Source organism: Dendroctonus ponderosae, unplaced genomic scaffold, assembly GCF_020466585.1.
Source record: "Dendroctonus ponderosae isolate FM_Combo_2020 unplaced genomic scaffold, Dpon_F_20191213v2 Dpon_F_20191213_172, whole genome shotgun sequence".
NCBI classification, from domain to species: Eukaryota; Metazoa; Arthropoda; class Insecta; order Coleoptera; family Curculionidae; genus Dendroctonus; species Dendroctonus ponderosae.
In genome coordinates, this window is record NW_026017874.1 from 24,793 (window position 1) to 36,212 (window position 11,420).

The 11,420-nt window shown below is 31.2% G+C and overlaps 1 protein-coding gene across 1 annotated transcript; it reads left to right on the forward strand.

Moving 5' to 3' along the window:
• Positions 1–5,238: 5,238 nt before the first annotated feature.
• On the forward strand, positions 5,239–7,448 carry LOC109542779 (the record flags this gene model as incomplete). Its single annotated transcript, XM_019912149.2, has 2 exons — positions 5,239–5,591; positions 7,124–7,448. Coding segments are annotated over exons 1-2 (645 nt in total), but the record flags the coding sequence as incomplete, so codon positions are not given.
• Positions 7,449–11,420: the final 3,972 nt, after the last annotated feature.

An 11,420-nucleotide genomic window follows, 5' to 3' on the forward strand; every position in this document is an offset into this window, starting at 1 on the left:
ACAAAGCTACAAATTTGCATTTTCACTTTCAGCTGTGAAATCAATCGTTTTCAAATTATAATTTATTTTATTTCGAAATTTCTCAAAGTCGTTACGTTTTGTATATGGAATTCAATAAATAAGTGTCAAAATTTGATCATACTTGACCTAATCAATGAATAAAAGTGCAACGTTGTAGAAAATGCATGTAATTTCATAGCAAAAAATACGTCTATAAAAATATAAATACAAAATTATAGCTACAGTGATATTTTAAAATAAATGTTCAATATGATTTCCGTTAATATTTAAGCAACTATACGTTTTTCAAATGAATCGATAACAGAACAAGATTTTTTTTCACATTATGCGGCGCAAGCTTTATTGCCATCTCAATTTAAGAGTGCTTTTGGAGCAAGGAATTAACCTCCACTTTCTCCAGATTCAAGTGCCTTGATGGGGTTTTGAAAGGGATTCGTGAAAAAGCTGGCGTTATTAAAATGTAGGCGATTTAATAATTTTGCGTGCGTGACTCTTCCGACTTAAAATCTGTATTGTTAGAAAAAATAATCTACCATTTTTCCCATTTATTAGAAAATATGAAATTTCATAAATTTTTGATCACACTCACAAGCGAGAACACTGATTTTCCCGTGTCGTGAATTTATAAATATCCATTCATCCATGCATATGCACGCATGCATCCTGCTCATAGAGCTGGATGCTCTGGCCCCTATAAGCTGGGGTATTATAGAAATAGATAAACTAAGCGTTTGGAAAAACCGAATCTAAGAGCTTAAATAATTTGCGGAAGCAAGATAAAATGTATTATCTACTACAATGTAAACAACCAAAGCAAACAGTTGTAGAACAGTTTGCATTACTGTTTGCTTACCAGATATTAAATAAAAAATATACTATATTTATGTAAATAATACATTAAAAAGAGTATTGCAGAATTACAATTCTATTGTCAATTCGCCTATGAAGCTAATAGCTTAGGGAAATTAGCTAAATCTGAGGAAAACAATTATATTTTGTGCATCACCAAAGGAAGAAAGTCCGTTAATTTTTTTGGTTAAGTTTGTGGAAAATGTGTATTCATTTACCTAGATAAGGTTAAACCACTGGCTTCTGCATCGTCAAGTATATTAGACGAGATTATCCTGGCTGAATAAGCTTTCAGGATGGCAGAGAGGGGGTTAGCAGGCAATCGACTACCGAACCATGCAGACTAACCTTTGTGGCAAAATAAACGCGTTTGAAAGCTTAGCGGGAATATTTGTGCGTTTGAGTGCCTCCGATATTTGCCGGCGATCTGTTTGGTGAAACTCACTCGATATCCAGTCAAAATATTGATGAACAGTGCGCTTTTAACAACTCAAATTAATCCAGTGTTTTACTGTGCCAAATTGATCTTTCAAACATACTATTCAGTAGAATTTCTTAGCTGCACATAATTTGGTAAACATGTTAAAATTGAAATATTTATTTGGCTGATAAAAATGTTGGTGTCCGTTTTATAGAATTAGCTATGAGCGATATAACTAGCAAATATTGAACTGATCTCTATAAATTTCAAAAACTCCAAGCTGAAGTGAGAGTCATGTTTTTTCATATTATGTAAAATATTTATAAACTTCTGAGCACCAAATAAAGCGTTTGCAAAATATTAAATCTGTTTATAAATAGAAAATGACAATAAAAAACCATGCATAAACATTAAAAGTTTCACTGTTTCCACATTTTTTAACTGTTTATTTTGCCAATAAGCCAGGAAGGCTGAAACATTGGAAGCTTAAGGACAGTGGTTTAAAAGTTGATGAAATGCCCTAATGAAAAAAAAAATCCAAAATCATAAAACAATCAGCAATGTTTTTGCATATCTATTTATCATTTAGATTTTTTGTTAATTCCTCATAAGTGGAGTAAAAGTAATATTGTGCTTCGGACTTGTGGAATTATAAGGAACAAACATTCAGGGAAATTGAAGACTGCATTGATTTATGTCTTATCATTTTAATTTTTTTTTCATGGATGCCTCTTCCTGGAGGCACACAGTTTTGGTAACTATAACTGCAAATAAATTGATATCTTTGCTAAACTTGCATGACATAATTCTGTTAATATCACGTTTATGCGAAATAATTCTACATGAAAAAACTGATTTATTATATAAAATTTTGACGCCAAATGCACTACTGTTTCAAAAAAGTTTAATAAAAATAGAGCACAGTTTTTGTAAACTTTTTTGCTTGTTGTTGTCAAAGTTTGCAAAGTTGGAAATTTTTATCCACATTTCTATTGTCGATAGATATTCTGAAATTAAAAATATTTACTACCAAACTTTGAGTCAGTGAACAAAAACATGGGATGACAGCAATTATACTGCCCAAAGATACTTATAGCAAGATATATTCAGTATTGAGAAAAACTAGTAAAAATGTAGCAAAAAAATACATTTTTTAATTTAAACTTTCAACATTAAACTACTAAAATTTTTTGGGTAAAAATACAGGGAAATGCCACTAACCCTAATCAATACTATTTATTAAGTTGGAACTGAGAGTGCTGATTTTGCTTGTAGTTATATTTGTGGCTCATTATCTGTAAAAAACCGTTCAAAGTGGGCAGTGATTTTCGACTCCATATAAGATTTATAGGTCATATATGTATGTTTCACTTCAAATTTTCGGATACAATTAGTCTTTTATTTGAAAAATAATTTTAATTGCATTATACGGATTTTTGGCAGTTTTAAGTACCCACTTTAATTTTACTTTTCCTGATTGTCTCAACAGTCAGGTTTCTATGAAAAGAAACTTATTGAAAAAGTAGGATTTTGGCTTTAAAATTCGCTCCTGAGACTCACGAATCACTAAAAATTTAATTCTAAAAATGAAGAAATTACATGGAAATTTTGCACATGTTCATGCATGAAAATAAAGAAATATCAGAACACCAAAGCATAAAAATCCTGGAAAATAATTCGGGATTGATGTGATGTAAACAGTCTATATAATTTGTATGAAGTTTTTATAGCGCCAGCACACTTTGCGGCAAGTATAAGTGAATAATTGACATTTATAAAGAATAATTCAATATGAAACTTATATTGGAACATCAAATGCCCGTTCCATATTCGGATAACAGACATGGTAAAAATTCCCTCAAATCGAGTTATAACTTTCGTATGTATTTGTATGGATTTTGCAATGGCAATCTGCATGCCCAAGTGAAATTTACTTCTACTTGCCAACTTCAATCATGCATTAATTTAGTTTTCGCAAGTCAATGCTGCAATTCAACTAAACAAGTCCAATAATTATTAAGTGTGAAATCAGCTCCATCTCAATATTTGTAGAATTCAACAAGTTTTCAACTTTAAGGTCATCGAGCGTAACAGTTTCAAACGGTTTTGATGGAGGAGTTTAGTTGATTTTTATAGTTTGCATAATTTTTTTTTCATGAATGATTTAAATTAATTCGTCTTTGAATAATTATTTTAAATTTTTTTTAAGAAAGTTTGCAAAATTACAAATTAACACAAATTTCTAAGTTCTAATCTACATTTTGTTGACTCAATAGTGGTAGATACGAAAATAAAAAACGGCAAAATCGACATTGTAATTCAAAATAATATCTACGACCTTATAAATATCGAACATGGTAAAATTGCTGATATTTTTATTGTTGTGCACCATGTACATCTGCTATTGATACTGCAAAAAAACCAATATCAGATAAATTAGGGCCGCTATTCTTACGACAAATTGCAAAAATCTCACAAAATTGAATGAAGGCCTCTTGGGAAATCTGAAAGCTTTTAGCGCAGCACAACAACATATGACCTAATAAATGTGCCAAAGTGCATACTTAACCCGAAAAGTTCCTTTTTCTAGTGCTTGTTCTTTTATCTAATTATTTTATAGATACGGTTTTTTTTGCATTGAATTACATCAAATTCGTGTATCCGTGTATCCCAAGACGGATAAATAATGAAGCGTTGATGAGGATTAGGTTAACAACCACTTGCTATGGTAGAGTGACGGCAACATTTCTCTTCGATTAGCACTTGCAAATGAAAACATATTTGCTATCCATTAAACGCGAATTTCCAGGATCATTTATATTGCACCCATTATCAATTAAGCTAACAACTTGACTAATTGCAGATAAAATACGGGAAGATATATTTTATTAAAATGAAGTAGATAATATTGTAAATATCAATCATATTTCTGACCTCTATATCAACAAAATATAAACATGTTTTGTTCGTATTTGTTTAATGCATATTGTGCTTTGGCCTAATGCTTCGGCAACCTGTATTAACGAGCTATTTTACATAAGTATTGATATCTGCTAATGAAAGATTATAACATTTCCATTTACAATAATAATACATTAAAGCTGAGTAAGTATTAGTAAAACAGCTGTGGTAAAACAGTTATCGTTCAACAAGTGATAAGCATTCAGAGCCGGTTCATTTGTAGTCACCTTGCATGCAATTTACTTAATGGGAATTCTGCTTCCTGCGGAAAAAATATCTACAAAACATTGACCCAGATACAATTGTCTTTGCCAGCCCTCATATATTCAATATTTTGGCCATTGCCAATCGGTGTGAAAAGGTTTTCTATTTACGGAACCCCGATCTCTATCATTGTCAAGTGCAGAATGTTCGGAATCACTTTAATGGCGATCAATGGGTTACTTCAGTTCTCAATTAGATATCATAATCAAAGGTTGTGAATATGATGAAGCTAAATTGAGGAATTTGCTAAATTTATTAAAACAACTGGACATGAAGAGATCAGCCAAAAAAACAAAGTAAAAATTTGCGATAAATGAATAAATAAACACGATGAACGAAAAATAAAGTCTATTGGCCAAGAGGATGCAGGGATTTGATCATTGCAGTTTTTTCTGGTATCAAGGTTTCGACGACATTCTTTTAACTCTGCTGAAATTCTCTTCTTCAATTGTATACCGCCAGATTTCATAATAATTATTAGAAATTTTTGCTCATTTGATGAAATGTGTAAATTAGGAAGTTTTACGTGAATGATTTACACGGATCCTTCTATTCAATATTCTAAACCCAATGTTTACAATATTATTCTTAATTATAGGATAGAATATCCAAGTCATGTGGTCCTTTCGCAGAAACTGAATATTTCAAGTTTCAAACGAACAATATTTTTGATTGTATGAAGTTGAAATTAATTTGAGTTGGTAATAGCTTTCCAGTATTTCGGGATTAAAACGTTATTTCTAAAAAATCCGGTAATGACCCAAGTGCATGACTCTCCGCGGAAAAGTGCAAATCATCACTGGACAAGCGACTGGACTTCAATTTTAGCAATAAAATCGTTCACCATGAAGTCGCCGTCGCATCATACCAGATCGGTGGAACGAATTCGGAAGAAAGTTTCAGTGAAAATGACAGAAACCGAAGATAGGCTACGGATGCGTCGTGGCTCCAGTATGTCTGACATCGATAAAATTGCATTACCAGGAAATATTCCCGATTTAGTGAGATCCTCAACAGCTAATCATAAATTGTCTGCCAGTCCGGCTTCAGTGCCTCACAGTCCTTATATGTCCAGGTTAGTTTGGTTGGAAAGAGTGAGAAACTGATAAACCTAGTTATATCCGTATTTTGATGCTAAACATAAAAATAATATATGAACATGTTTTTTTCGTAAATCTTTGTAGTCTTCGATGATAAATCCGTTGTCTTAAATAAGGGAAAATATTAGGAAAAACCAGTGGAAGAGTCAATAATGAATTGTCAAAAGAATAAATGAGGCAGTACTTCCAGAAGTTCTATTGGCGCAAAGAATGATCAGGAACAGGTTCTAATTATTCAATTAATCAACAGATACAAATAATCCGCAAGGCCAATTCCTAAATGTGTTAATTTTTCAATTTTTATATAATTAATTTATAGATTATTTTAATACGGAGATTAAAAATCGAGGCTGATCATAAAGTAATACGTTTGGATGAGCAATTGTAATTTCTCTCTTAAATTAGAACATCGAATTTAGAATCTGAGAATCGTCAAATTTTCACGTATTTCCACAAATTTAATGAACAATAGTTAACATTTAACAACTTAATTTACGTATGCTAATGTGCAAATTTCTACTTCCATCCGGGACTTATTTATATTAATTTTTGTTTATAACATATTTATTTCTAATAATTAATCTTTAATGTCGGTTATCTGCAAAATACGTAAAATTATAGACGCTTTATCTAAAGTAATGAGTAAACTTCCATAAAACTATGGAAATATCGAACTTTCAACTTTAATTAAAATAAAATAAGGGGCGTATAGTAAGAGACTTTAAAAAATGGAATATATCAAAAATGATGAAATAGGAACCAATCAGTGGGATATATTTTTTCATATATTTACAGCAGAAACTTCAGACGTTGAATGCCAATTTATGCCAAAAAAATTTAGCCAAATTCCAACAAACTATTGCATTTTCTTCTTTAAAATTTTTCCTTCTGTTTGTCCTAACAATATTTATTTGAAGTACTATTTTAAATTTAAATAGCTATTTATGAAACTCTAAAAATAAATTACAGATCCAACAAACACATGGATTATGTGTAGAAAGCACATGGATTATGTTTCTGTTGTCAGTATTCCATTTCAATTTACTGCGTAAATCTGTTGTTGCAAGTGTGAAAACAGAGAAAACTTGAGAGTATAGTGCAAACATACAGAACTAATATTGGCATACATATACATATATACATATACAGAACTAATATTGGCTGATTTCCTGAAAAGTGAGCAATAAAAGTTGTAAAGAAAAAAATATATACCAATTTGAGCGGTAAAAAACATTGGTAAAATCACATTCACGTGTACCTCTATGCATTCCTCGAGGGAGTTTAATTTAACAGTAAATTTCAATATATTTTCTAAACATACTATACTCGTAAAACGATTGATCTCCGATCTGGACAGTGTAAATGTTCTTGAATAAAAAAAACAATAGTAATATTGGAAAAACAGTCTATGTTTCGGGTTAAACATTTAGCATTATTATATTTTATACATTAAAATCTCGTTTATGCCTTTGTTTGTGGTTTCTCACTCATATCCAACCGTCTCCAGATCCTTGTTAAGCAGTACTACAACAGTGAGTGTCCGTGGAAGTATTGGTGACCTAATGAATCAAAAAAAATACGGTAGTAGTCAGTGGAGTGTACGAAGTGAAACTTTAATTGCTAAAACAGTGCCCTTGTCAACGGTAACACCAAGACAGTCACCACCTCCAGTTGACGACTTTTTACCCATTCCTCCGGAAATTACATTCAATGATGATGGTGTCGATGGGCCGTTGACATCAGCTCAGAGAACTCAGCGTTTGGCGCACCTTCTGAAAGAACGGAAAGCTTATTTGGTTGCAAAAGCAAAATACTATAACTATTGCCGTGCGGTATGTACTATTTTTTTATTTATTATGTTTTGAGCATTTGGTGTAGAAATAATTTTTGTGCATATTCAGAGTGGAAATAATCAGCCAACTAACTGAAGTAAAATGCTACCTTAAATAACTGAATAGAAGGTGTTTTATTTCTTTGAAAGTGAAAATCTATTACTGTCACCAAAGTCGAATTTTTTTTGCATGGCCTTTCGATATGTATATTTTTGAATATTGACTAAAATATATAATAGATTACAAAAAAAACATTGCGAATCTTATTAACTGAACATAATTTTATAATAATAAAATATGAATTCATCAATGCATGTAGGCTTGCACTGCCGGCCTCCTCCAAGTCCTGACAAACAATATTTTACTATTAGTCATTGGATCCGTCCAAAAATATTTGTTTTTTATTGGCGTTTTCGTCCCAGCCGATAATTTTCTTGCTTTGCACAAAAAGCAGGAGGAGGTTCCTATGTTGAGGAGGCAAAACCTTTAAGAAGACAAAAGTTATTTACAGGTGCTAATTAACTATATTGTTGCGTAATTTAAAAATTAGTTTTACACAACTGTTCAACTACATTTTTGAACTCTGTAAATGCTCTCAGTCAAAACAAGCAGAAGAATTGCCTGAATTTTGAACGAAAACTACTACAGTATTTTTTTGATTATTTTTATCGAACAATGATTTAATTTTTTCTATTAAAAATTATTTTACATGGTTGTTCTGGTAAAACAAAAACAACTTTGACTACAGATGTTTTTAACAGAACTGCAAGTTGTGAAAGTTTGGAAAAAATGGTTTTTAAGTCAATTTTTATGACTGATTAAATTAGAATCAAATTAAATGATGACATCTTCTGATAAATTCTAATTTATTGTGTTGTATCCCTGTTAGGAAACATGCGAATAAAGTTCTCTAATGAAAGCTTCTTGGTGTTCTTTCATTTATTAAAATTATTGACCTTCAACTTGAACCCTCCTGCATAATTGTAATGATACCAGAAAAAAATTATTGGTAAAGAAATAAGAAGACTCTGTTGAAAAAAAATAGGGAAATTTCCTATTTATGCTCCTGTAATTTTTCAAATATTGATTACCTTGATCAGATACAGTTTCCTTATTTCACTACACACATCTTTTTACATAAACACATTAAAAAAGTATCTTATTATTAAAAAGGGATTAACTTCATTTTATAGATTGACTGATCGTAGAAAACACTGAAACATTTCTTGAAAGGCTCATATTTGAAAGGAAATTTGTAGTAATTTTACTATGACTGGAAGTTTTGTACATTAAGTATTAGGTACTAAGGTATTGTTAAAATTTGAGCCAATTTGAAAAGTAACCTAAGGTATGAGTTTTCAAAGTTGAAAATATTTTGAATTGAAGCATCCATTAATGGATTAATGTGTGCTAGTTATCGACTATTTGCTGTTAGCCATTAAATTGCTCATATTACAACTACTTAAATTTTGCTATTATCTACGGAACATAAATATCGGATATTACAATGGGAAAAGTCGTTACCCGTTAAAGCCTCTAAAACACCCGTCAAAATGTACTTCTCATTTTCGCATAAGGCCATATTTTATACTACAACAAGAAACAGATATTAATACATATTAACGACATTTGAAATAGAAAAGCTTTATAAATATAGAATATTTATATTCGGGAAATAATTCCCCTTTGATATTGTAATATAAGTATTATGTGTCAATTCTTAATATTAATAGACATTTATACGCAATTGGACATTTTTCGGCTATGATGAGATGAAAATAAAACTGAGGTAGTTACTAAATAATTTAGATGACTTAATCATAAAACTCAGGTAACAAGATTTTATTGAATTTTTAAATTTTTCTGCGATTTAAAGGTGAATAATGCGAAAAACAGAAGAAATCTATGAATTTGAAAATATTGTCGGTAGAAAACACATTGAGGTTTGCTCATTCCCAATTTAAAATGAACTTAGAAACATGGCTACTAATTGGAGGTTTAATACTTTATTCAAACCTCAATATTTTATATTAGGTGCTAATATATATAATTCTTGAAATTAAAATATAAATTTAATTTCATGATATATTGATATAATTATTTAAAAAAACGCAGGGCACCATTTATTATCTGAAGCCCCACAAGTAACACAAAAATCGTATCAGTTTTTATTACAAATTTTTCCCGTTTGTATATATTATTTTATTAGAATATAAATGAATCTTTAAAATTGTGTATGGCCTAGTATTCTCTTCCCAATCTAGGTGCCATCTTGCGGAAATTTCCCAAACACTACAACGACTCCATTCGCCTAGGTTTCCATGAATCGATATGGAAAAGGAAATTCGCGAAATACAGTGAAAATGTACTAGAGGACGCTCTTTGCTCTATACCTAAAGCGGAAAATCTTCAGCACAATATTGTGTTTCCAGAGAGCTCTAATCCGCTAAGTGCACAAAGAGCAAATACTTTTCATGCGGAAAATATAACCTTATAACCTGGCTTTATTTTTAATCTGAAAGAAATAAGAGGCGCTTTTGACTTTTAACACGTCTGTTGAGGCAAATTGAAAATCAGTTTGTACTATTTAGGAAATTGGATGAAACTCATTATTTAAAAGGATCGTGTGTTTTTTTTGTAATTTTTCGCTAATAGAAGCAAATTTTGTAACAATCCATGAAATGTGTGACGCTTAGATTTTCTTATACCTAAAGCATCATGGTTTCCTTATAATGTACAATTTGATCTACATTACTTTCCATTATCATATTAGTGTTCAACTGTACAGAGTGTTTCAAACTTAGAGCTAATTTCCGCAAGAAAATAGAAATTGAAGATGTATGTTCAGTATAGTCATTCAACGATCAAAACAGATGGAAATTCTTTCTTTAAAAAAATATATACCTACATATTTTTGTAGTTTTCATATTTTTTTTCAAAACGCACATTGGCATTGGTTTAAAATATGTCGACGTTACCTTTGTGGATAGTTTTTCCATCGTGCTCTTAAAAAGTTAAGAAAATAGAATGCTTCAAGATGACCTCTTGAAAGAATTCACATCGATTAAATCTTTTCTTAGATTATTTTTTCTTCTTCTTCTTAGGGTGCCTGCCTTCTTCTTATTTTTCTGCCATACCTTTAGATTATGTATTTATCACACTGAAATTTATTTATGCTAAGAAAATAAAAGTTGCTGCACTTGAACTTATACTGAAATCAAGCTTTACAAGTAACGATTCGGGCCGTATTCAGTTTTTTAGAAATGAGCTCCATAACCAGGCACGGAAAACCATTTTGTGGATCAACATGCATCCAACATGCTGGAGTACGCAGCTTCGGCATTATTTTTCATAGGAAAAAATCAGATTTACCCATTACATTGACATTCGCCGCCTACGCTTCTGACTCGGTTCTAAACAACAGCGATCTTCGTTGATGAATCGTTTTCGACGTTTTGACAATTTCAAACGCGATAAACTTATACGACCCAAGAAAATATCTTAGTATCAAGAAAAATAGTATAAAAATGCTTATCAACTTTTCATTTGTTTCATAAGTTTGAACCAGGTGCTATAAAGTTCTTGGGATCGATTCGTCCCAGTTTAATTTAATTGCCATGATTTTTGCCGACTTATCTTCCCTCACTGTCGTGATTGGGCCCAGTAATCCCTATCAGGGTCAAACATTTTTGCTACAAATAACAATATTGACCGTTTCAATGGAAATTTTGTTGTTGGCGTTAATTGCTGGTTCGAATATTCGACGCCATCCAAGAATTGAATCCATAAAACGCCTATAGTTTTCGTGCGTTTGTCATTGGTGATTAAATAATCGGTGTTAATTGATCGCCTTAAATCTTCGAGTACGTTTGGAAAATTACTTTGGAATTTTCTTAGTTCAAACCCGTTCCACCTCTTGGTTTCATTACTGAATTAACAGTACCATGTTCATACTAAACCGGGTACTTTAGT